The sequence below is a fragment of the Pholis gunnellus genome, assembly GCF_910591455.1.
Source record: "Pholis gunnellus genome assembly, chromosome: 15".
NCBI lineage: Eukaryota > Metazoa > Chordata > Actinopteri > Perciformes > Pholidae > Pholis > Pholis gunnellus.
In genome coordinates, this window is record NC_136542.1 from 5,988,381 (window position 1) to 6,014,898 (window position 26,518).

Sequence of the window (26,518 nt, forward strand, 5' to 3'; positions counted from 1 at the left end):
GAGACTCCTTTCAACCCGCCGCATCAGTGGCGCTGGTGTTGTTTTCACCTTCACACAGTCTGTGTGTGTGTGTGTGTGTGTGTGTGTCATCATGGCTAAATGTGGTCCTGTACACACCTGCTGTAGTGGAAACTATGTCCGAAGCGAGGGTTGAGTTCCTTGCCAGGTGTTCATACGTTTGCCTGTGGACAGATTCTGTTACCGTAAGAGTGTCACAACCACGCAAGATGCAGTTATGATACTTTCCAGGTGTGTAGTTGAGATCAAAATGAAGGCCAAGTTAGACAATGGGTGTGGTCCGAGCAGAAGCCTCAGATTTAGGGGGGGGGGGGGGTAGGACGTGGGGAAGGCCCCTGCTCTAAACCCCCTGGCTGCTATAGTGTGATCCCATCACAAGATGGTCTCTCGCTCCATTTCATAATCTACCAAAAACATTTTCATGATTTGTGTTATAAAGGATTTCAATTTTGTCCAAAATCTTTTAAGGCCTCGACGACAGTTATTCAGTTAATAATCCAAAAGAGACAAAACTGTACTCGGACATGTGTTGTTGTTGGGGATGTAAACATTGGTGGTTTACATTTATTTTTAGATGATTCCTTGTAATCACTTGTACATCTAACTATACTTAAAGTACCAAAAGTACTCTTTATGCAGAATGGCCCAGTTCATAATATTATGTATTATATAATTATTGATGCGTTAACGTGTTCATCACGTTAATGTTGCAGTTGGTAGAGGTGGAACTGATTTGAATTACTTTATATACCGCTGGGTAGTTTAGTCTTAACCAATAATAATATATCATAATGTATTAGTTGATTATATTTTGGATTATTGATCTGAATCTGCAGAGTAACTAGTGGAGTACAAAGTACAATATTTCCCTCTGATATGTATTGGAGTCAAAGTATAAAGTAGCAGCAAATGGAAATACTCAAGTAAAGTAAAAGTACCTTAGAATTGTACGTCGTTACTTTCCACCACTTTACTGGTGGGACTGACTCACCGTCGCTCCATGATGGATTTATTCTGATGATGTAAGCAGTAGTCAAACGTACATCGGATGAAAGGATTAAACCGGATGATATATGATGATGTGATACAGGATGTAACGGAAACATCGACCCTGATGACGCCCCATTAATTCTAGTCTTCAAAAGGGAAATGTCCCTTTCAACGAGACATGAGTGATCGCTCAGAGGTTCTTTTCTGTAGAACACTGTAATGACATTATCTGTATACTCACTCACCACATCGGACGGTAGAGGTATAGATACTAAGAAATACCTTACAGGCGCTATTTTCCACAGAGCCTCATAAAGACAGGAGGGGTGCTCCCTCACAGTCATTAGGTTAGCGATCGGCATCGCCCTACAGATAAGTGGACCGAAACAGAAAATAACAGAACATTTATCCATGATTAAGCACCAGTGGATACGATAAATAGAGTTTCTGCAGCGCACAAACAATCTTAAACAGAGCTGAACTAAGCCTGGACTAGAAGATATTCAGATAAAAGCAGATTCTTTCCATACAATGTGACAGTTTTAGACGATTAGAGAGAATAACTGTGTGCAGGATTGATTTGATGAATTGATTTGGATTTTATATGAGCTTACAGGTAGTGGAGTCGGGTGTTTGCGGAGACTTTGTTGATCCCTTTTTTAACTGAAAGTTTTACCCAGTATTTAAGCAAGTAGTAGAAATACCACAGTGTAAAAAGTACATTAAAAGCCCTGCATTGGAAATGTTACTTAAGTAAAAGAACACAAGTATTGGTATCAAAATATAAAAGAACCCATGTCTGAATAATATATGTTATTGTGTTATTACTATTATTGATGCATTAATGTGTAAATCACTTTAATGTTAGGCTAATCTTAACTAATTTAAATATGTTTGCCTGCTGGGTAGCTTCTTAGTAGTATTATCTTGATCTATGATATGACATCACAATTCATTTGTTGTGTTCTGGATTTTAATCCATTCAAAAAAAACATCTAAGCAGGTAAATATCTTCTATATTACTTCTTAAAAACTATCTTTCTGAGAAAATACTTTTAAGTAGTAATATGTTTAATCCGTTCCGTCTTATCTGATGGTCGGGTATCTTATATTTAATATAAAGGGCTGCATTCTTTTAATTAGATCTTCACATGTAAAAGTACATTATGAATAAAGTTTACGACTGTTTCCAGGTCACGAACAGTCGAGCTCAATATCTCAATGGGTGGAGATGATACAACAAAAATAACTTGTCAGCAGATGTTTTCTTTTTCGATATTTGTATATTTTCTTGTATCGACCTATGACTGATGTTTATATCAAGACAAGCTACTACTGAACATAAAATAAAGATAAACACATTGACAAAATGACTGGACATGAAAGCAGAACACATTCTTGATTTTTGGTTGGGTTTTTTTTTAAGGTTGCTTACAAAACATGGCTGTGTTTGTCCATTTCCAAATACTGATCTTTTTTTTTTTTTTTTTTTTTAAAGGTTCAAAACATAATAAAGCAACGTGGGATGGGATTTTGCATAATACCCTGTTTGCATACCTGTGTGAGTAAGAAAACACATCTCACCTCTGTGCACAGACACCAACAGAAGAGGGGAAAAATCAATTATCTTTTTTTAATTACATTATCTAAGCATTGATGCATTACTTGTGAAAAAGGTAGAAAAAACAGCAAGTCTTTCTCAATAAGTTAAACCTCTCTGGCCGAAGAGCGGGGCCGGCTCACAAAACAGAAGATTTCCCGAAAAAGCATTCAAATTCATCGAAAAACAAAAAAGACAAGGAGTTAACTTGTGGCGCTGAAATAAAAGTCTGTCTCCTTGTTGAATTTAATTTGTTAAAAAAAAAACAACAACAACAAAAAAAAAAAAACATAGAAGATGCAAGTGGCTTATGTTACAGTCCTTCCACCCTCCTCCACAGGGCTCTGCAAGCAGTTTTCATGAAACTTCACGAGTTCCATCGTTTGATCGACAAACAATAAGCGGAGTTATAGTTGGTAAAAAAAATTATAATAACAATAACAATAATTACAATGACAGTAATAACGAGAAATGTAAGTAATAAACACAGTCCTGTACAGTCAGGCTCGTCTTCTCGTCGAACCACAGCCAAAGTGATCGACTACCGGTTGGTCTCCAGCAGCGCGACAAGACGCACGCCGACTCCAGAAAGGTGAGCAACGCTGGCGTCTCCTCCGCTGCACTCGCCGATGGTTTGTTGGAAAGTGCCTTTCCATTTCATGTCACCCTCTGCTGCCGAGAAAGACACAGAGGGACGTGGATGATGAGCCAACGTAGTCAGTTTGAGTACAGTTAAAATATGAAACTATGTCTTTTATAAACTTTAGTGTTACACACACACACACAACTATATATACACACACACACAAACAATGGCACCTCGTTGTCAATTTAATTAAATATCCTAGAGACCACGGGGCCAATGTGAGACAACTACTGCTGCTACAGAGCTGACAGAAGAAGACTCACCTCACTGGGGTTTGTAGTTTGTGTTCCCACAGAGCGCTCAGTCCAGTTCATGTACCTCGTCCTGCATGGAGACCGAGGGCCGCCCGGCTTCGCTCAGACGCTTGGCCATGATGTCCCACTGTGGAGCCAGGATTTTGGATTTAGAGCCTGCAGAGGACGGAGAGAACCGGAGATGAAACGACACACAAATCCACCGACTACAGAGTTCACTACAGGATCAACTCTTCTGCCCCCTGGTGGCGCCATAGAGTACTAATTTATGCATTTGAGTCTTTGCCTCATTCATTGAGCAGTCTAACTAGGTAATCGATTTCCACTAATTACATCTTTCTTTTTGAGAAATATCCAATAAACAGTAAAGAGACACTTTATCAAACAGTAGGAAACAGTAAATATACTCAAACAACCAGCAGTCGGTATTTAACCTCTACCAGCTCACAATACATTCAGCAAATTATCTTTATACATATTCATCATCATGTTGTTGACAATCTGACTCTGTAAACGCTATATTTAAAAGATTAAAATGGCATTCAGCCAAGAACAACAACCATTGAACATTAAGCAGCATTCCTCATTATTTCACCCCATGTGCTTTGCTGCACCTGAGAGGCCGAACAGGCTCATAATGAAATAAAATGCAGACGCAGCTCCAAAACAAAGCACAGCAGGCGAGAGCAGCTCGTTCACAGATAATAAACAAGAAACTAATCAGTAAACTTTAAGAGTTACTAGTGGGTAGATTTCTAAACAGAGCGAGGCTAACCGTTTCCTACCGTTTCCAGTCTTTATGCTAAGCTACGCTAAGCGCCTCCTGGTTTCCATAGTGAAGCACAGACGATGTCTCCACATTCTCTCAGCAAGAAAGTCTATCACACTTTAAAGAAAGGAATCTCTGGGTCTGTCTGTCTGCCTGTCTGCCTGCCCTTTGCTTATCATCTCGAGCTCTCATCCTGCTACACTTAGCGGGTGTTTTGTTGGGGACCCCAGGACGTGCAGTGTCGACGTCGGTGCAATTTGGACGCCGACCCGTTCAACATGAATAAACAAGCGCTCTGTGCAGCAGCGGGGGCGGGGCCTCAGTGCTCTGCCTCTTTACACACCGTGGCTCGTTGACTGCAGAACACTTTTTGCTGCGGGAAGCTGGATAAACTAAAGTTACAACCGAACTCTTCTTCAATAAACCCTAAACCCCAAACAGGTACGACCTAAACGGGCACCGCGCTAGTTTCCCAAAAATGTAGACCTACCTTTATTTTTCAGTTAAAAAAAAGGAGATAAATGTGCTTCGTATGGAAACAACAACATCTGGATTAAACTACCGCAACAAACTAAATAACGCAAAACATGTTAAATACTAATTAAGGACACAAAGAGGCTTCTCCGCTACATGAAGAACGATGAACGGGATGAATCGGTGGGTTAAAATAAATAAATAAATGAAATCTAATCCCTAATACTTGATCCTGGCTGCCTTCCAACCTTAATCTCCCCCTGGTGAGCTATCCCAGCCTGGGCCTGAGGTGGGCTCACAGACCAGTGGAGATGCTCTCCCTCAGGGTACACTTACCAAGCCCCCCCCCCCCCTCCTCTTCTTCCACTTCTCTTGTTACCATGACAACATACGACTGTAGCCTCCAGCTGAAGCAGCAAGGCCGATCCGATCCTCCCGAAATCTCCCTCTCTCCCTGTCTGTCTCTCTCTCTGTGTCTGTCTCTCTCTCTGTCTGTCTGTCTGTCTGTCTGTCTGTCTGCCTGCCTGTCTGTCTGTCTGTCTGTCTGTCTGTCTCTCTCTGCCTGTCTGTCTGTCTGTCTCTGGGATGCTCTCCCTCTCTTGATCTCTCAGTCTGTCTCTTCCCCTCTCTCATTCCACAGGGGAGAGGGAAAAGTGGGACGTAACCCAAAAAAATAAGAACCCCACTCAAACTCTGTTCCCCCTCCGGCGGTGTGTTGTAGCCATCGAGTGAGCCGGTTGAGCTCAGCTTACGTTCTCTTTAAATGTTTAATAATCCATTTAAAAGCTTTCACATTTATGTGTAATGTGATGCATTTTAGTTTGTCTTAATACGGTTAAACTCATTTTAGTGTTATTTTTTTTAATGGATTTTTTGTCATTTCAGTCTAATTTTAATCATTTTAACAGCGTTATTCCACTCCAATAATTCCATACAAATGACCGACTGCCTAAAGAGTCGAATTCGCACATAAATCAACATTGAAAAACTTCAGATTCAAGTAATTTCCTTCATAGAATATCGTTTTTTATATCATTTATCAAGCTCATGTTCATGAAAACAACAACAACAACAGCAGCAGCACACTGTAATCTCTGCTCTCACTCACCATCCAGCCCGTTGTGCTGTTCGTAGCTGCGTTTGCCCAGGATGGTGGGGGAGCCGTTGTTGAGGATGGGGGAGGCCTTAATGGGCGTCAGGCTGCCTGTGGAGATGGACGCTCCACGAGGCGGAGGGTTGGGTTTGGCTGGACGGGGGTGTGCTTCTGCAGGGGAGAGAGAGTGAGAGAAGAGGGACCGGGGAGGAGAGGTGAAGAGAGAAAGTGATAAATAAAGAAATTGTTTAATCCACCTTCTCCATAATATAACTTATTTACTTATTTATTACCTTCTCTATAATATAACTGGACTACATAGCACTCGGCTCGCGGAGCTCAAAAGGGCCACAAGCCAAAATATGTATTGTTGAATTTGGGGTGAACTGTCCCTTTAACAACACCAAGAGTCTACTGCCACGCTAGCAGCTCTGAGGCTGAGCTAAATGCTAACATGGTCAAAATAACAAGAGCATTATGCAGACGTTTTACACAAAGTACAGCTGAGGCTGATGGGAATGTCGTTAGTTTTGCAGGTATTTGGTCATAAACCAAAGAATTGGTCAAATCAGCATTTTGACCCGATGATGGCGCTAGAGGAACCCGTTAAGGAACCACCAAAGTTATTACAATTCAGCCTGAGGAGAACAATGCGTGTACCAAATACACAAAGCTGTCCATCCAATAGCTGTTGAGCCATCCAACCGCAAAAGGAAAAGTCAAGAGGATCACCAAAGTCAGTCGGCTCCATCCTCTGTGGACCATTACTGTCTGTATAAAATGTCGTGACCGGCTTCTTCTTACCTAAATACCGAACCACAGACTCCAGAGGTTTACGCTCCACAGCTTTCAGTGGCGACTGCTTTTTTGCCACATCTGGCAACCGCAGGGCACCTGCAGAAATCCATCGCAAAAAAAAAAGAAATATGGTGAATAAAAACCCGAAATGGATTACACAGTCCACCCGAGAGGACGAAGACAAAGGGCCCTTACACTCGGCCTTAATGGCGGCCATGTTGACGGGGATGTAGGGGTGCCTGGCTAGATACCGCGGCCTGATGATGTCGTGGCAGAGGCGACGTGCCATCTGCGTCAGGCCAGTGCTCTGCAGGAAGAAAGCCTGTTTCGTCTTCACTGCGAATTTGGGGCTGCCGCTGTGCCGCAGGGGCAGGCCGTGGGGGCTCTGTGGGAACAAACAGATCCACAGTAAGCTGTAACGTAGAGCAAAGTGTGTCTGTGGGCTTGGATCTAATGGGATGCTGCAGGACTGGGGGACAGGTCACATCATCACCTGATGGCAAAGAAAACACTGTGGAGTAAATTGTCATCTGAAAGGGATTCAATCACTTGGATTCGTTGGCACTGGTTGGAGCCGACTGGAACGCTTCCCAAAAAAAAAAAAAAAAGGCAGCATCCATTCAGCGCACTGGCAACAGACCAGCTAGTGCAAAGTCATGCAGTGGCTAATCATTTACTTCTAATACTATGTATACACATTCAGAGTGCATGTGGTACTTCCTCTGGCTTATTGACACAGTGCACACAAACGGGTACGCACACATCGACAGTATTTACACGGCAACATGGTTACTTTGTGAGGACTGTGATCTGAGAGTCTGTATTAACTGTTAATGCCAGAAACTAATTTAAAGGTAAAACATAAAAAGAATGCTGAAAGCGTTACAGTCGAGGGTTAATAATCCAACGTTAATACTGTATTTATAGACCCAAAAAAACGACTTAACCTGCGAATGACGTTGGTGATTCCAGCTTCTTTAATGTGAGGATTTGACGCTTTTCTTCATCACGTATGATTGTAAACTGAACGTCTTTGAGTTTTGGGATGTCGGATTAAAAAAAAAAAAAGTGTGTGTTTTAGTTTGTACCATGCTGATGCGGTTGGGTCCAGGCCGCTCTCCATCCAATCTTGTGGGCATCTTCAGCCCTCCGTACTTCTTCCAGTAGGTCCAGCATGAAGCGCACAGGCGACATTGCATGTTTGGAGGTCCCCATGAGTACCACTGGTAGGAGCTGCTGGCTACACACACAAAACACACACACGCACACAGTCAAGCATAGACAGGAGAAAGTGAGTGCAGGGTGACAGAGCAACACACGTATATAAAACATGCCCACGATGGCTGATAATCCACATAATCATGAACACGTGTTCATTTTCATGCAGGCGAGAGCACAACCTTTAAAATTGTTCATCATTGAATTAACTACAACCATTCAAACAACGTTGTTCTCTCTCCTCACCATTTTGTAAATCCAATATCAAATTTGTGCCACGTAGAACGGAGCACGCCGTCAGTCTGTGCTCCTGAAATTAACTATTTTTAAATGAACTTGTAAATTAATGCTTTGGTTTAAGTTAGGGGTCAACAGTGAGAACATGGGTTTGGATGTTAAACTAAAAAGGAATGCTTGGTGTTTCAGCGTGTTGGTAGAATTCCTGAGAACAACCTCTCTTCACCTCGAACTTTTAAATGTCAGAACAACAAGTCGTTGACCTGCATTTATGTTGTTTTGTCTCGTGTAGTTAAAAGGACTGAGATCTTAAATAGCACCTTTGAGCAAAAAAGGAAACAAGCTTGTGAATTAGTACGACGGCGTTTCAATTATATAACTTCTTAAAGGTTCTGTTTTTCACTCGATGCAGCCCCGTTTAAATACGACTGTGAAAGGCCAAAGCAATTATCCAAAGTTCATCGTGCACAATTTAGCAACACTCACTGGAATCAAACAAATCATTTTTATTTTTATAATTTCAATAAGCAAAAGAAACGGCTGTTGCGGTTACATTGTGACAGCAGTGCTGAGCGACTTACTGTAGCAGCTTTCGCAGGCTCTTCCGAGGGCAGGGACCTGCGCCGAGCCGGGGGCACCCGGGACGCCTGGGGCACCTGGGACGCCTGGAACACCTGGAACGCCTGGGGCTCCTGGGGCTCCTGGAACGCCTGGAACGCCTGGGGCTCCTGGGACACCTGGAACGCCTGGAACGCCTTGGGCTCCTGGAACGCCTGGGGCTCCTGGAACGCCTTGAACGCCTGGGACCCCCAGGACCCCTAGGACCCCTAGGATCCCTGCCCCTGGGATCCCCGGGACCCCTGCAACTGCCGCTCCATTCACCAGAGCCGGTTTTACATTGTTACTCAGCTGGTTGGGGTTGGGCTTGTTACTGGAGGGACGCCACAGAAACAGGGAGAGGGGTCAGACCATCAGAGACAACACCGGTCAAAGAGAATAGATCACATTCACCAGCAGCAGTTCTACGGATACTGCACGGAGAGCTGGCGCGAATACTAACTAACTGAAAGAAGCGCTTGTGCTTCTCACAACAGTGGCAGACGTCCAGCTGTTAAAACACAACAGATGTTGCTGGAAAGGGTCAAAACGACGGATATCTTCCATGTATTCAGATGACAAGAGTCGCACATGAACTCGTGATGAATGTAATGATTTGAGTCACACAGAAACTTGGAGGTACTCACTAGTTCGGGATGTAGACTTGCTTCAACTTGCTTTCTGCCTCGGCTGCTTTTAATCGTTTCTGGAGCAGAGACAGAGGAGGACGAAGAGAGCAGAGGAAGAATAGTGGGATCAGAGGAGGTGAGCTACAAAAACACCCCCTACGGATTGCATTGATTTTAAGACAGACTGTGGAATATTTTTGAATGAAACTGACTCATTTCTAATAAGAACAATGAGGTTATGATTATTGTTGTTGTTGTACGTTTTAATTTGGAGCTTCCCTGACGACAGAATACAGCCAAACTGTGAGAAAAAGGAGTATAAAAAGAAAAAAGGAATTGTTCACCAGAAAAGAGGGAGAAACACTAAAATCAAATGTAAAAGAGGATAAACAATATTCCTTTTCCTTTTGCTAGGGATGTAAATCGGATGCAAACAAAGAGGTTGTAACAGTTATAGAGCCGTAGAGAAAAAAATACAGCCTGGTTTAAATGACAACATTTATACCAGGCTGTTTTCTTGAAACCTTGATGTGATGTGAATGTGTTTTACCTGCTGTACATATCTGTCTGTGGTCTTCCACATGTAGTAATACTCAATAATACTCGTCAGGGACTTCCATGGCAGCTGGAGGAGAGAGGCCACAAAATAATCATTATTTCACTGTAGACGCTCGTAAAATGGTGAGAGCAGACCAATAAAGAAATACGTGATATCTTCTGACTGCCGAGATGCTTATAAACAGTGGATTTAGCCCTCCCGCGGGAATATACCAACGTTTTATACGAGGCGATTCTTTATCTAAATGACCTAAAACAACTAAACAGGCCACAAAAGCTGCTGAGGTTGAAGTAGGGCCGTTGAGTTGCCTCTTGAGAAGTTTGAGAGTGAAAACTGAGCCGTCAAGTCGAGGCCCCACCCATAATGGTGGCATAGTCCTGTTGTTTGAGAGGAGGCCTGGGTGGAAACCCGAGTGAGCGGCACTGACGGCAGACCGCCACCAGGTGGTGGGGTGATGCACACGGTGAGCGCTCGGCACACTGTGCAGCAGGAACGTCCTCTCAGGCTGAACGGCAGCTTTCTGCCACCGCTCGCACGTCCCCAAAAAAAAGAAGATATTCCTGTGGAATGTTTCTCTGTATAAATGCTCATTGTGCTCAGCTGCAATGCGAGCTTGCAAGACCACTATTGTGCTTGAAAGTTGCTCCATCTAAAGTCAGCTAAATAACTTAAATAAGCCCAAATGACTGCGACGCAAGGTTAACTCTAATTCTGTGGTTACGGGTGCATTGAATACCTATTCCACACATCTTTAAATTAGGTCCACAGGCACTATACTTTTGTTTACTGCTTCTGCTACTCACAAAGTCCTGTTGGATGTCGGTGAAGTCTTTGCCGTATTTCTCGAGCGCCTCCTCGAACAGGTTGGCCTCCGAGGCGCTCCACTCCTCCATTTCATCCCTGCAGAGGACGGGCCCACCCTGGGGTACCAGCGCTGCGATGGCTCGGGTCATGTCGTAGCCCGTGGCGTGGAGGGTGTCCATAGCGTGAAACTAAAAAACGCGCAATAGAAAACACGGCATTTCAAACAATCGTGCAATTTATCATTCTGCTGACTTGTTGGGAGGAGAATAACTTGTATGTTTTGTTCAGTCCGTGGAGCTTATATGCAGCCCCTTGTTCAAGGCTTACGGATATGTGTGTGTGTGTGTGTGTGTGTGTGTGTGTGTGTGTGTGTGTGTGTGTGTGTGTGTGTGTGTGTGTGTGCGTGCGTGGCTAGCTAGAAGGCCTCTCATCGATGTTTTATATATGAGGATAAGATCTAGGGCAGAATAGACCCACTAGGCTTCTGGGGGCCCCGTGCTTGTTAAGGATAACCACAGACTCAACAATCATAAACAGAACCGCTAACACGCATGTGCGCTACAAGCACGACTGCTACACTCTTCACCTACGGCGGTGCGATGCCGATTTAACCCCCGAGGCCGCTTTTCATGCGTGTGGATGTGCGAGTATCTCACCAAGGTGATGTCTCTGGAGGCTGCAGCTGCACTCATGTGCAGACTGGGCTGCCGGACAGAACTGCTGCAGTCCAAGGCTCTGGCGAACGTACCTACTGACCTGCAGGACACAGACACGACGCAAAGAGAGAGACATGTATATATTATTTCTATAGAAAAATAAGCTTTCAGTTTTACTTTCCCCGTCTACATTGAGTGATTGAGATAGTTCCCTCTGAAGGTCTTTATCTGAACCACACACACAACAAAATAAATAAATCCAGGGCTTCCTGATAAAATATTCAGTGTTGTAGTGTCGCAGCAAATTATACAACTCCAGCCAATTTGCACGGAGATAAAACCGCTCGCTCCAACAAAGACGACCAGCACGTCTACCAGCAGCTCGCTAACCCGTTTCTGAGCGGTTAAAAGAACGTGTACGTACATTTGATAACACAGTCGATAAATATGGTTTGATTTCTTTCCAATCAAATTCACAGACATCCCGCCCCCTTCTGACACAAAATGATCATTTGTCAGTTAAAACGAGTTACGCCGTTGTTAAGTTTGGCTACGTCAAACAGAGAAAATAAAACAGGGCCGATAAAAAGGTAGAAAATATCCTATTTTCACACTTTAGTGTGTTTGCGTCATTTGCGGTGCGAGCGTCTGTCGTTAAAAAGATGTAGCGCCACTTCACCAAAATCCACAGCAACTTTTCTCAGGACTTTCAGGTTGATAGCAGTCTATGAACAGAGAACGTAAAGGAGATCAAACAACGCTTTGCTAAACCGACGAAGGAGGCCAACGCAGCAGCAGAGGCTTCGTTTCGAGTGGCGCAAATCCTAACGAAGCAGACAAAAGCTCTTCACCGATGGTGGGATTGTAAGTTTGTGTTGGAGTTGGGAGAACGTGCTTATTTGCTTTAATGCGGCGACATCGCTCTTAAATAAGAAGCAGGAGCCATGAGACGATTAGCCTAGCTTAGCATAAAGTCTTGAGCTGTCCGAAGGAAACAAATCTGCCTACCAGCACCTCTAAAGCTCACCTATCGCACACGTATCTCGTTGTTTTCAGCTGAACAAACGACACATTGAGGTTTGAAATGAAGTTTTGTGCAGGACTGTTTCTTAGCCAGAGAGGAAGTCACTGCCCCGGAAATAAGCTGCTAAAATTCACAAGATGCATGATAATTAATGCGCTTTGGAGCAGATTGTTGTTACCTTAGAGCCAGGATAGCACGGTGCTACGCTAAGTTAACCATCTCTTGGCTGAGGCTTCATACTCGCTACAAGAAAGCATATTGTTTGTACATCATTTTCTTTTATTCATCATTTGTATGCTTAAGCACTTTTGTGTTGACTTACCGAGCAACTACTAAGAACTGGTCAATCTGTTTCTCGGTCAGTAAGCTGTTGGGGTCAAAGACCTTCTCCTCTAGCTTCTCCAAGTCTCTGCCATCGTCCTCGTCTACACACAGACACACAGATACACACACAGTTATTCCTCCTATAGGCCTCTATGGTTCCTTATTGACCACATGTGTACAACAACAGTTTGTAAGTTCCGCAATCAAATTGGACTTTCTTCCTGTTTTTGCCTTTTATTTGTTCTCATTACTAGCTCGTGCAAAGCTTGAATGAATCCCACAGTTGAATGGGTGGAGTCTGTCGAGCTGCCAGCCTGCAAACAAACCAGCCGACCTGCCTGAGCTTCAACACATGTAACAGAATGTCATTAACATGGCTTTAATTAGAGCGCTCGGTGTCCCTATGGTGCCTAATTGCGATTTCAGAGGTTTTCCCACCTGCTAAGAATAAAATTCTGGCAAAACACTGAAACCCTAAATATGGCAGGAAAATAGTCACATTTAAAAGTGCTGAATATCTGATACACATGGTCTGGAAAAATACCCTTCAGACTGCTAGAATCAAAGTTATATTGGACATTAAAAACGTGTGTGTACGGTATAATAAACAGACATCAGTAGAGATTAAAATGAGGCCCACATTTGCATTATGCAAATCAGATTAAATGTCAGATTATCTGGGACATTAAACAACATTTATGACACTAGTTCCTGTGCATTCATACATACACGCGTGTGTCGCATTGTAGTAAGTTACTGCCTGATGCAAGTGTCCACGTTATCCTGCATTAGGAGAACATGGGCGCTCTTAGCAGTCGTTAAGCAAAAGTAAACACTCCAACAGTAAGCTCGCCATCCTTTCCATACCCTCCAGATGACTGTAAAATCCACTTTACACTTATACAGCACAAAAACAATAATTATTCTTAGTGCTTTGATTATGTATAATCATGCTGCCACACTGTGATTGCCATTGAAACCCAGGTTAATTGTTTTGCTTTTCAATAACTTAAATTAAATACAATTATTTAGTGAATGGTGGCTTGGGGCAGAAAAGGCCACTTAAAGTTCATAAAATGTTCCTGAGAATAGCAAAAAAAAAAAAAAAAAAGAAATCTAATAAAGAGCCCTGCAGGAAAACATTAATGTGCTACGCTGTGAACAAGCTTCTCTCGAAAAAAAAAACCCCGCCCTAGATTTAAGTTTAAGTATGATGTACCTTCTTTCAGGAGGTCGGTGATGTCGGCCTGGTACTTGTTCCCGACGCGGATCTCCCCCTTATCCGCCAGCAGAGTCTTTTGCTGAGGGTCGTATACCAGCGAGTAGAAAAAGGCATCCTGGGAAATACAGATGGCAGAAAGGCGTGAGGACGGTATGAAAAGGAACAGGAAGCGAGACGGGCAAACGGAGAGGCGAAAGAGAGGAGTGTATCCGTGTCTGCGAGTGTGTGCGTGTGTGTGTGTGCGCATCCCCTCTGCTAGTCTCTCGTCTCCTCATTACTGTATGTGAAAAGAACATTCTGGGTCAACACGTTGAATAATTCATCTGGAAACAAGAATCTCTTAACTCATAAGTCTCTCTCTCCGATAATCCTAATATCTAACACACCTAACCACAGTTTAGAAGGCCGCGTCCTGTTATTTTAGCATGAAGAGCCGGTGGTACGCACCTCTCTCTCCAGGTAAGACTTCAGGGCTTCCGTCTCGTTCAGCAAAGTCACACAGCACTTCCCCCTGGAGTCCAGAAAGGATGTACGGGAAGGAGGTGAGGACGGGAAGAAAAATGAGAGGGTTTAGACACGGAGGAGGGGAGACAGAGTGAATAACATGTGAAACACAGAATAACAGACTTAAAGTCTCCGGGGATAACACGTTGCATAAGTGCTACCTTGGTCCAACTGTCTGAGAGGATACTTTGATGTAGGATGAATCTCAGAAACGGTGATGTCTGAATCCAAATTATTTACCAGCCGAGTAGTCACACCTCTTCTAGCCCGAGGCAAGCGCGATTTCGAGGGTGATGAACTCAAAACACCTCGTGCAACCTCGCCGCTGCAGCAACACGGGCGTTAAAAGTTAGAAAGTCAGGTTTGAATTTTTTTTTTTTTTTTTTTTTTAATTCCAGCAGATGTCAGTTTGCTCTTCCTGCCACTGTTCAGAAATGTCAGGTAATAAGGTTGTAATGATTAGGTGGGTTTGCCTGGAGCCTGCTGACGAGCAACGGCGGTTCTATATGTAGAAACAGCTTACCGCTGACATTTAGTGCTCAACGTGCACGCTTATAATAATTATTTATTTAGTATTTTATGTCTGGGGTTTGTTACGACTGAAAGCTGACTGGCTCCCAAACATCTTTCAGCCGTCATGCAACCTCATGTGTGGCAGATAATGCTAATGATAAGGAATCAATAAATAAATCACATCGTCATCGGAACTGAAGATAAGAACAACAAACCTGTATTAAAACTGAAATAACTCTGAAGTAGTTATTAAGTAGACGGTCAAGTAGTCAAACCGTTTCATTCAGTCTAAAAAAAAACATATTTAATAGTCCAAGTTTTATTTTCAACATTCAGTTGAATTGGATTTTCCATGAAAGTAAAGTTCCAAAAAATGTTTGCGTGCGCTTTCAAGTGTAGTTCTCAGAAGTCTAGACTTAAAGCCGACGGGGAGAACGCGTTGCATAAGCGCTATCTTGGTCGAACTGTCTGAGAGGATACTTTGATGAATCACGGAAAGAAAGACAAAAACAATATATAAAATGGGCAGGTCAGACTTTTGAAGGGCAGGTCAGACTCGCTGTGTCTGATTAGAGATGAATGTAGCTGCTAGATCACCATAGAACATTGAATTTTACAGTCAAAATTAGCGTTTATTTTAAAACAAGTGAAAAGAACTCTTGACTATTAATTCCCTGGGACGTTTGGATTTGGAAAAACTGTGATTTTTGGACTCAATAGTAGCCCCGAAGGAACAGCTTCATTCACAGCCTGGGGTTGGTATGCGCTATCAAAACCGTGCCCCGTGGGGGAGAGGAGACAAACCGAAACCCAAATTGAAACGGATACTCTGGCGGCGTAACACCGGGGTGTTGTTACAGCGGCGTACCTGATGTGTGTGGCGGGCAAAGACTCCAGTTGGCGGGACAAGAAGAGCTCTCTGTGTCTGAGCTGGTGTTTCTGTTTCTCGGGGAGGTCGGCCATCTCTGGATTCTCCATCTCCTCCTCCAGCTCCCCTGGGTGGCAAAAAAAAAGGGTGAAAAGTCAAACATATACCTATTGGATGAGGAGGAACAATGACGTCTGCAGGGAGAAGGGGGGGGGGGGGTAACAACAAGCAGGTATAAAGGATGCACACTTGATGAGCCGGAACATTGAGTCCTCAGGGACGAGGACGCTCGCGTATACATTCAGATATTTTTACATAAAATCTCACCGATTATGTCGACACGAGACCTTCAGTATGAAAAACCACATCTGGCCACGGCTTTCTCATCCGATCGTGCGGTTCTACCTCATTACAAATAACGTGTTCCACACTGCTCGGGATCCTCCACCATTTTAATGCCCCCCAGCTGTGTTTTCATTATACGGTTACTTGGGTAATCGTCTGTTTTTCAAGCGTTAATAACTACTAAAAACAACCTGAATTGAATGTTTAAAAAAAACCAATCTAGCGTCCCCTCTTGCATTTAGACCAGCAAAAAAGACACAGCAACCACATTTTAAAGCTTCCATTGACAAACGATCAGTATTTGTTTCTTGAAGATTAAGGAGCTATAATTTAAAAAGGTGCTAAATACGAGATTTGAAGCACTTCTCTCGCCTCTCAACATGGTGACGGCTGAGCCAGCGACTCGAAGCTAACAGTGCTGCTAACAGCGCTAGCACCTTCAGCGGTGCAAAAGACAGCAAAAGTGCTGACAGAGCTAACAGTGTTTACCCGAGGGTGCGTGCTGAGCTCCCGCAATTATATCGGCTATAACCGTTGCATGAAAGCGGTGCAGAGCGGCGGCCGTGAGCGACCCAGTGGGGCACAAACATGCAGTGAAAGCATGCGCATCCGGTTCGGCCATGTCAACAGAGCAAAGAGAAACTCAGATTAGTGTGTGGAAATTTCAAGAAACACGAAAAACCTCTTAATGATAACCAGTTCTAGATTTAGGCCGTAAGCTATTTTCTTCAGAAGTCTATTTCATGGTTAAGACTTAAGGATGAAACCATTGGTTCAGCCAAATTACACCTCTCCCCAAAAACAAACCAATGATCACACTCATGCAGAGGGGTTCAGTTTTATAGCCCCAGGTTGGGACATACAGTATCTGCGTCAAAACATTTCTGCTGTCACCCCGAGATAATAGAGCTGAAAGGATTTCCAGTGATTCTAAAAGCACTTGTTTCTTTCCAGAGACACGGCTATTCGGGACAATCCACAGACCTCACAGTCAGACGTTTTTATTCGAACGAATTTCTACCCGTTCTGTGGAAACAGGGACACTATTTCTGGAGAGTGTGTTTATGTTAAAGGGCTGATTCGGTATTCCATAAAGCTGAGGAACTAAAGAGAACATTAAAAAAAAAAAACATCCCGACCTAAACGAGTACGTCTTCTAATCTGCATACATCCCGTCAGTAACGCAGACCTCCTGCTATCATGAGGCACCATCACGGTTATTGTCTCACACTTGAAGAAGCTCCTCCAGAAAACATTAAACTGTTTTCACAGGCTGAGTAGGACTCCACTTGACTAGTAAACAGACTTTTGTGTTGCTTGTTGATTTAGCTAATTTCTCACAAGTCCCGTCTCAGCATGTACGGCATTGTGTCTCGACGAGTGCTACGACGCGGATCCTCTGTGGTTTTTCTTTTTATATCCCGGGTGTAACCTTGGATTCACAGAATCGATGGAGAGAAACAGTCCTCGATAATCGCCGGAAGAGCGGACGGACAGAGCGACCGCTGAAGGGCTATCGGCCCGTTCGAGTAGGTCACGTGTCCCGAGTCGTCTGGTAGGCAACACCTCCAACGCACACTCGCTTCCTCATTTGTGGATGAGGGGAGGGGAGAAAAGAGAAGGTGGGAGGGGAGGGGAGAAAAGAGAAGGTGAGGCGGACGGGGAGACAGATAAAACAAAGACAAACAGAAGAGCACAGAGGGAGGAAAATGTGACAAAAGTGATGAAGACAGAGAGACGTAAAGGCAACGAGGAGGAAGAGGCGCAATAGAGAAATCAGCAGGGGGGGGAGAGAGAGAGACCAGCGAGAGAGTGAGTGCAACGGAGAGAAGGAAGAGCAGTCTGTACGTGCTCCAATTCATTTGGAGTTTCATTAAAGGAAGCGAGACAGAAAGAGGGAGACGGGGAGCAGAACAAAAGCAATCAAGGGATTTTCAGGAGAGGAGATGTGTGGCCAAAATCAATAAGTACTCCTTCACTCCCTCACTCACTCACTCACTCTGCCCAGCAGACGCACTATCAGTGCCCAGGCAGAGCTCACACACACACACACACACACACACACACACACACACAGTCAGCATGGGCCTCGCTCCATCTTCTGCCATGTAAAAGCAACAAAATATGGAGTGAGATTATTAACAAAAAGGAAAACAAAACACAAGATTAAAAAAGGGGAAAAAGACAGAAGTTGTGGGAAGGTGAGCGGGGAGGCAAACATGAACTGTGTGTGTTAGCGAGGCCTCTATGCGTGTGCGACACGGCTCAAACATGTGTTGTGCGGCTATTCTTACATTGTGTGCGTGTACACGTGTCCGGGTAATATGGAGACAATTGAATATCACGATATTTTTGGACCAAATACCTCAATATCAATCTGACCATTGGGTGCTTTCACAAAATATTTTACAATGAGACTTTTGATGAATAATCATCGGTAATGTGGATGTAATGACCAAGTACCTTCGCTGCTGAATAAAAAACGAGATGTGTAGATTTTTGTTCACTTTTTTTTTTCGACAGCAGATCAGTTAAAAGAAACGTTGGAAGAAAACAACTCTTAAGTTATGCAGGAACTGCGTTAGAAGAATAACGGCATAACAGCACAGAGGCTCGTTTGTTTTATAGCGACACAAAAGCAGAAAAAGCAGAAAAAAAGATGGCGACCAGGCAAACGTACAACTGTAGAGCAAACACTTTAAATTCACAGATAAGCAAACTGGGAACGTTTGGCTTCATAGTCGGCACCTCGACCACCCCCTAAATACGAGGCATTTGCTGCTTGATAAGCCTAATATCAGATTTTATAAAGAGGTAATAAGGTGTAGGTTGTTCAGGCACCGCAGGGTGCCTCCACCATAAAACACTGCGGGAAACCCAGTCACGTGTGCGACAGTCAGAGCAAGCCCAGAGAATATACATGAAGGAAGCATTCATGCGTAAAATAAGACAAACTCAGACATAAGATATTATTTTCACTTAAATAAAATACTTAATTGGAGCCAGGAGGGGGGTGAACCGGCTGCTGGGATGTCTTTATTTTTTGGCTACAACAAAAAAACTGTTCTTTTGGAGAACATGTTGATATTGTTACTTCTGTCTACTGTGTTTGTAGAAAACCTCAAATCTGTTCGTCCTTCTCTGCAGCTCTTTATGACATTTCTTCCTTTGTTATCCTTATAAAAAGGTTTTTGTTGTCGAGTTCTTCTTAAACCAAAATGAGGCTCTACGTCTGCATGCACAGATCCATGAATTTCCACACACACAGCGTATCCTCTCCAGGTTATTATGCGGCGGGACATCAGCTGGATGGCCCTTCCAACTGGCCCATGGCTGAGCGTCCTTGACTAGCAACTCAACTCCCCAACCTCAGTCCTCCTCTTCCTCTCCTCCTCCGAGCCAATCTCCTGGCAGTGCACCCACACCATACTCTCCACAAATTGCCTCTCCATCTCACCTGTCCCGGCCAATTATCAATTATTGATGAATGGGTCGCCTTACGGGGCCGAGGGACCGCGAGGGGAGGGGAGGGGAGAGAGCAGGCCTGAGGGCGAGGAGAGCGCGAGCAGACCGTTATTACCTTAACGAACTGCCTGCACCCTCTGCGTGTCCGTGTGGTAATGAAAGGTCTGCAGACAGAAGCAGACGGCTACACGCTTCTGCTCCAACATCAGCCGTCACAAGGAACACAACAGATCCCAGTAACGCGGAGAGATCCATCGAGTCAAATATCGTCTCAACGTGGTCCTGAAAGGTGCATCACGGTATGCGTGTGCACAGTAATGTGCATTCTCTGATCTTCCATAAACTGTCCTGTCCATTAACAAGCCCCGACAAAAAATAACATCTATAACACGGCCACATAATCAGTGTCGAGATATCGGTTTGTCGACGTTTAGTAGTTTCTCCATTCACAGCACATTCCACACAGGAGTAAGAACCAGAGCAGCACAGTCAGTAGAAAACTAAAAACGGGACAACAAGTGCTGATCGCTTTTTCGTGGTGCGTTGTATTTGGGTTACAACGGGACTCCAGCTGACACCGTGTCCTCTCTGGAGGTACAGCTCTATAAAGGAAACGACGACAACAAGAGAGAGGCAGCCATGAAAACGGCTTTTACAGAGAGAACATGTGCTTTTGTGCACAGCTTTAGATTATGAGGTTAATGTGAGAAGAGGACGACTATTTAAATTAATGCATCATGCTTCAGCGACCTCTCCTGAACATTAAACTTCTGATTATTAGACGTACATACTGTATGTCAATTGGTGTGTTTACATGCATGATATTTCGTATTGCAGATTTGCAGAAAAATGGTCAGGCTTGATGCAGCAGAGGGCGAGGTATCCTCACTTTATGTTGGATCCTGTACACCTCATGTCGCAAAAGCATTCGAACTGCACATTTGTAAGGCCGGCTTTCCGAAGTTTCCAAGACCAGATAGCGTTTTGTTGACATCTCAAAGGGATCATTTCCCCAGACAAAACAACGCTTCCTCCAGAGAACCGGGAGACATTAAACAGCTGTTTCCACAGGCCGAGGAGCTCGTCTCATGAGCTGGGATTCCCCCTTAAAGTAACCACGGTCAAATATTCTTAGATGTCACGTAAACAAGAAAGAGAAAGTCTGTCATTGGGGTGAAGTGGTAGGCAGTGTATGTATGTAAACAAAGTGTAACAGTAATCAGATTGTTGAGCTGAACGTAAACCTGGTCTCCTGTTTCCTAAGCGAACCTCATTTCTATCAGTATCCTTGTAACCAAAATCTATATAAAAGGCTGCAGCACATTGAGGTGTAATTTAGCATAATTCACCCCTTTCTTCCCTGACAAACAGAACACGTAATTACATTTTTACAAAAATCTAACAACAAAAAAAGACCAATAAGCTGCAACAACGACATGAAATCTGTTTGTACGATAACACGGCACGACTGCGTCGACGGGAGGCGAGGGTGTTTCCTTCACTTTGTGATCGTTACAGCTGATCAGGACGGTTCATAAGGCTCCGCGGCCGGGGGTTGCAAATGAGAAACTCATCCTCTCTTTTGTAGGACGTACTTCCATAATGACATTTCATCGCCTCGTGATAAATATAGAGCGCCTGTGAAGCTGCTGCCGGAGTAGAGACAGGGAGACTGCGAATTTCACTTATGAAACAGCAATAAAAGCATCCAGATAAGAAGGGATGTGACTTGTGACATCGGTGTGTGACCCACTTTGGAGTCCGAGCAGAAATAAACCTGTAGCTGTGATATACTACACTCATCCCGCGGCCAGCTCGACTCCACTGGCTCTACTTTTGTGCGTCAGCTCGCTGGCAACGTCGTCGTCTATTGTTTATGGGAGCTTGGAGCCACATTTCAAAAATAGAAAAAAAAAAAAAAAAAAAAAGCTTTGAGTCACGGCAAATTCAAACGGTCTGAAGGGAGGGGCCGGGGAGGTAAAAAGCCAAGTCCGCCACAGAGGGCCGACCACTCAGGAGGCTGCTTCGCTCACAGGGGGGAGGGGCTAAGGCCGGAGTCGGAGGCCCCGTGTGCCCCAGTGCTCAGAATCTCTGCAAGCTAAATATCTGATCAATGACTCACAGCAGACACACATGAACACACACACACACGACTGCCGTTCTCCACTGATCCATAAGGAAACTGAATTAAATGTACCCCTTCAGCGATCCCTGCGACAGGGCCCAGAGCTAAAACCTCAAGTCCATCATGCGTTTAAGAAAGACATTAACACACACACACACACACAAGCATGTATGCACACACACACGGTCTGCAGCTACAGGATACAGCCCACACCCATGCGGTGCACAGCCATTCCTGCCATGCATTTTTTACATGTTGCAAATGTCTGAAAGCCCCTTACCGAACTGCAGCTGGCAGAGCTCAGCCCCAAAAAAACACCAAGAGGGCTCTATAGGAGCTGCTCTATAGGAGCTGCTCACACAAACGTTACTCCACTCCCGCCGCGTCTGATCAATATTATTATAATTTGACGCTGGGTTTCTTTTACCTGCATGGGATTAACCAAAAGGTGCAACGACACCAGAGGTATGGGTTCAGCCATATTGATTGTAAGTTACATTTTCATGTTTACTGAAGACTCAAAAGACGCACACACACACACACAGTTTTCTTCCTGCATAAAAAGTGATAAAGCAGCACATGTATGAACGCGCACACGCGCACACACACACACACACACACACACACACACACACGCTGAAAATAATTACCAGGGTTTTTCTTGCATAGAGAATTAAGAGGCCAACGCCTCCGTCACATTTCGTCCCGCCTCTAAAACTGACGAGAGTCTTCAACGCCATTTTCTAAAAAAAAAAAGTGTTGCACTCTTTGGATTGCTGTCATTTGTAACTGAAATTGCGGCACCGTGCCGATGTGGTGGCGCTGGACTGTAATTAGCAAAGTGAGCCGGAAAAGGAGACGCCAACACTGCCAAAGGAGGACGAATAAAGAAGTCCGTTTTTTCACTGATTGATGAAATTACACCGTCAGTCATTGCGCTTTTGCCCCGCCAGCAAAAACAGACTTCTAAAGAAAATAAAAACACTCTGCGACCAATCATATGGAACATAGCAAGCCGATGAGGTCGTTATTAGTCTCCTGTTCCGTTTGATGTTTTAATATAGTTTTTTTATCGCCAGCTGGCGTTCATGAACACGTGAGCCTCAAGTCGTCCTGTACTGTGACTACAACGCCAACGTTTACGCCGCTCAAATGAAAGAAAATATAGAAAGTCAAGTCTCCCCCTTAATTGAACACAAAAGTTCAAACAGACATCTGTAGATAACAATATTAGTTAATTACAAAACATCTGGGAACATGACTGCCATGATCAAATAGGGGGGATTTAAATTAGGAAGTAAAACGATCCAAATAAAAAGGACCGGCTGTCTTACACAATGCTTCAAAAACAGGAGGATATCTACTAATGTGTAAATAATATTTTGCCAGTAGACTCAAAAAGTTTTAGATATTCAGTATACTGATCATGAATGTAGTACACTTAAATATTACGTGCAGATGAACATTTGATATCCAGAGATTCACATTTGAGACCCTCCCACCGACTGTCCCTGGAACAATTTGGCCACAATTTAGTAAACTGACCACAGACGGTCCGGTCCAGGTCTTAAAACTAGTCTTGTCTCCCTTCAGCAGGCGGCGCCCTCATCCCCCGTGGCGGTTTAAAAACAGGTAAATATTGTTTATTTCTCCGTTCATAAAGAAGGCTACTACAACACCCTCCCTGAAGACGCTCAGTGACACGAATCAAACATCCTCACGTCCTACAGATATTGAGCCTTTTTTCGACAAGTGCAGACCGGATTTTAATGTGACGCCATGTTGAAGCCCTGACTTCTCCTCTTTTAACCCTCCTTGTTTTGAGCCAGAAAAAAAAAAAAAAAGAAACTTGATTACAGACTTTCTTAAAGGGACAGACACACACACACACACACACACATACACACACACACAAACTTATGCTGTGTGGTCCGACAGAACAAACAATCCCCCTCCTGCCATCGACCCACCCATCCCCAGGCCTCTCACTCACACACACACTCACACAGGACACTGGGTCGCTCTTCCTCTCTCACGCACACCCCCCCCCCCCCCCCCAGGAGCCAACATTCAGCCTGCCACACCCAGTCAAAGTCTAGTGGGTGGTTAAGCTAGTCAGGACTACAGGGTGGCAACGTCTCCACTGAAGTGTGACAGCACTACTGGCATGAATGCTGTAGTGAGTAAAATCAAACGCTGCTTAAATTAAACTTTTTTTAACATTAGCCTGATCCATTTTCGTTTGCTTTGAAGTTTGTTGGCGTGTTTAATGGAAGTTTTAAGTCAGATTGGGGGGGGGTACTTGAGGTCAGACTCTGACCACAACCAGTCGTCTGTACATGTTTATATTGCATTGTGCAGGATATTCAGAGTGAATCATGTGGCCTGTTAAAGATAAGGCATCAGTAAAGCGATGCAGGGTCTCTTTTTGTGTGAACAACCGAGCGCTGCACCACACAGACCAGACAGTGTCCCCGTTATCCTCATTTGCACGACTCATCGCGTCTCGTCCTTCACCACGAGGACACCCATCTCGCTCCGCCACCTAATAACACTTTTGCCATTATAAAAACGTGGTCAGACGACACTTAATATGAAATGCTTAATGTCAAGCACAACCTGGCATTTACGCACGATTTTGGTGTTGGCAAGTCTGCAAAAAGACAATTTAAAAAAAAAAAAAAGGAGATGTCAGCCACCGTCTATTCCAGCCGCGAATCAAACGTCTCAAGATCAACTTGAGCGTTGAGCAGATGCTCGTGGGACCGCATGTGTGCACGTAGAGCAGAAACGCTCCCTCGCGATGGTGCAGGTCCATGCTGTAAAAAGGGTGCGTTTAAATCATGTGCTGGTGAGAAGTTAGTTTAGAGCAGGTGTACAATGTGCGGAGTAGTCTGAAAATACTCTATAAGAAGAAGTCCGCCGCACACTTTTAAACACATCACTCAAGAATTGTTATCTTTGCTCTCCTCTTCATTTTTTTGGCATTTCAAGATCATCTAATATTGTTTTTGTCTAAATGTGGCTCCAGAGGATGAGTAACTTAACAGATACAGGATGTGGGGAGGTCGGTGGTGGGATTTTCCCATCAAGACGTATAAGCAGAGATGCTGGTCTCGGTCAGGTCTTCTTCCAGAGGACAGATCATATCAAACGGATCATATCAACGGTTCTGAGTCACGGTGCGGATCAGCAGAAACAGATAAGGAGCAAATGTAACTTTTGGAGATTCCCTGATCGTTTTTCTTTTTTAACAGCAGATACCAATTTCTGTCAATCACTTATAAAGCTGTCCAGAAAAATTACATTATATTATTACAGTCATTTAGCAGACGCTATCACAAAGTAGACACAAGTGTCTTGCTCAAGGACACATCGACATGCGACTAGCGGAGCCGGGGATCAAACCGTCGATCCTCAGATTGAAGGACGGCCCTGCTCTCCACAAGAAAATCATTTCAACTGCTCTGAAGTCAGCGCAAACCACCATGATTGTGAAATGTTAGAATCTGGCAGGAGCGGCTTTGGTTATTAGCAAGTATAAAAGTAATTATTGATATTAACGAAATGATTGACGGTCTAATAGTTTAAGTACTATTCCACATTTATAGAGTGAACAGTGAAGGGTTGAATCTGAGCACTGACCATGAAAACCAGCCTACAAGCAACAAACAAGCACATGGAGGGGAGTGTGTGTGTGTGTGTGTGTATGTGTGTGTGTGTGTATGGGGGGGGAGGGGAGAGACAGAGAGAGCAAGATGGCGGACGTAGTCACGTGAGTGGTTACGCCACTCAAGGCTCCACAATGGCGGCGTGGCAGAGATTATTTAAAGGGGGGGGGGGGGTGAGACACACAATGCTAACGTTAGCAGTTAGCTCCCATGCTCCTCCTGATGAGTTCAACACACATTTGTTGTCCGCTGTGCAGCATTATCAGGCATCGGTGACGTTCTCTCGGTCGCATATTTTCACTGAATATCGGCCGATAACGACGGGCAGTGATTCTTTATTTCACACTAAATGTTTTTTATTATTATTGTGCAATTAGTCTGTGGTTCACAGGAGGATCCGTACGGACCACGGATCAATTACGGTCTGTTACACCACTACAGATGGTAGGATTAGAGAAAGTAGACACAGTAAATGATATATATATATATATATATATATATATATATATATATATATATATATACACACACACACACATATACACACACTGAGGTGAGCAGTGCCTTGAAGGCATCATTTCCTACGGACCACCGGGGAGGCGGCCTGGACATTTAAGAATGGCTCTGGCCTTTAGGAGGTTCACTTTTCTCACCTCTGACTTCTACCACGCTCTCGTTTACCTCTAACCATCTCCGTCCTTCTGGACTTCTGTGTATTACACCCCCCCTCTCTCTTGTTTATTTCTTAAATCAATCACGTCTCGCTCTGAAAAACATCCTGGTGCTCGTAACATTAAAAGGCTGCTTGAGGAAGAGGAGCCCGGTCCAAGTGTGCCTGCTGCTCCAGATACTGCAGTATCTGCTCAGAGCTCTGGAGAACGGCACCACATTCAAGCACGCGCTACACACCCACGCTTAAGAGCACACACACACACACACACACACACACACACACACACACACACACACACACACACACACACACACACACACACACACACACACACACACACACACACACACGTCGTCATATTGATACTCCCAACAGATCGAACGCCGTCTGCAATCAGGCCTGTCAGAGGAGGGGCTGCTGCAGTCTGGACTGATTCTTTCAG

General features: G+C 44.2%; 1 protein-coding gene across 3 annotated transcripts in view; it reads right to left on the minus strand.

Annotated features, from left to right (window-relative positions):
- Positions 1-2,439: 2,439 nt before the first annotated feature.
- The window catches only part of mta1 (metastasis associated 1), a 36,166-nt gene continuing 12,087 nt past the window's right edge, over positions 2,440-26,518 (minus strand). Inside the window, exons 4-18 of one of the 3 annotated variants that reach the window (XM_079175014.1) lie at positions 15,798-15,924; positions 14,360-14,423; positions 13,910-14,027; positions 12,689-12,791; positions 11,343-11,442; positions 10,686-10,874; positions 9,874-9,948; positions 9,342-9,400; positions 8,679-9,028; positions 7,731-7,882; positions 6,838-7,027; positions 6,649-6,738; positions 5,860-6,015; positions 3,518-3,664; positions 2,440-3,280 (exon numbers count right to left, since the gene is read on the minus strand). In XM_079175014.1, the coding sequence (XP_079031140.1) occupies positions 3,555-3,664; positions 5,860-6,015; positions 6,649-6,738; positions 6,838-7,027; positions 7,731-7,882; positions 8,679-9,028; positions 9,342-9,400; positions 9,874-9,948; positions 10,686-10,874; positions 11,343-11,442; positions 12,689-12,791; positions 13,910-14,027; positions 14,360-14,423; positions 15,798-15,924 (1,883 nt within the window). In that variant the 3' untranslated portion in view covers positions 2,440-3,280; positions 3,518-3,554. Of the gene's footprint in view, positions 3,281-3,517; positions 3,665-5,859; positions 6,016-6,648; positions 7,028-7,730; positions 7,883-8,678; positions 9,029-9,341; positions 9,401-9,873; positions 9,949-10,685; positions 10,875-11,342; positions 11,443-12,688; positions 12,792-13,909; positions 14,028-14,359; positions 14,424-15,797; positions 15,925-26,518 lie in introns of all 3 variants that reach the window. The other 2 variants (XM_079175013.1, XM_079175012.1) reach the window with 2 other exon arrangements.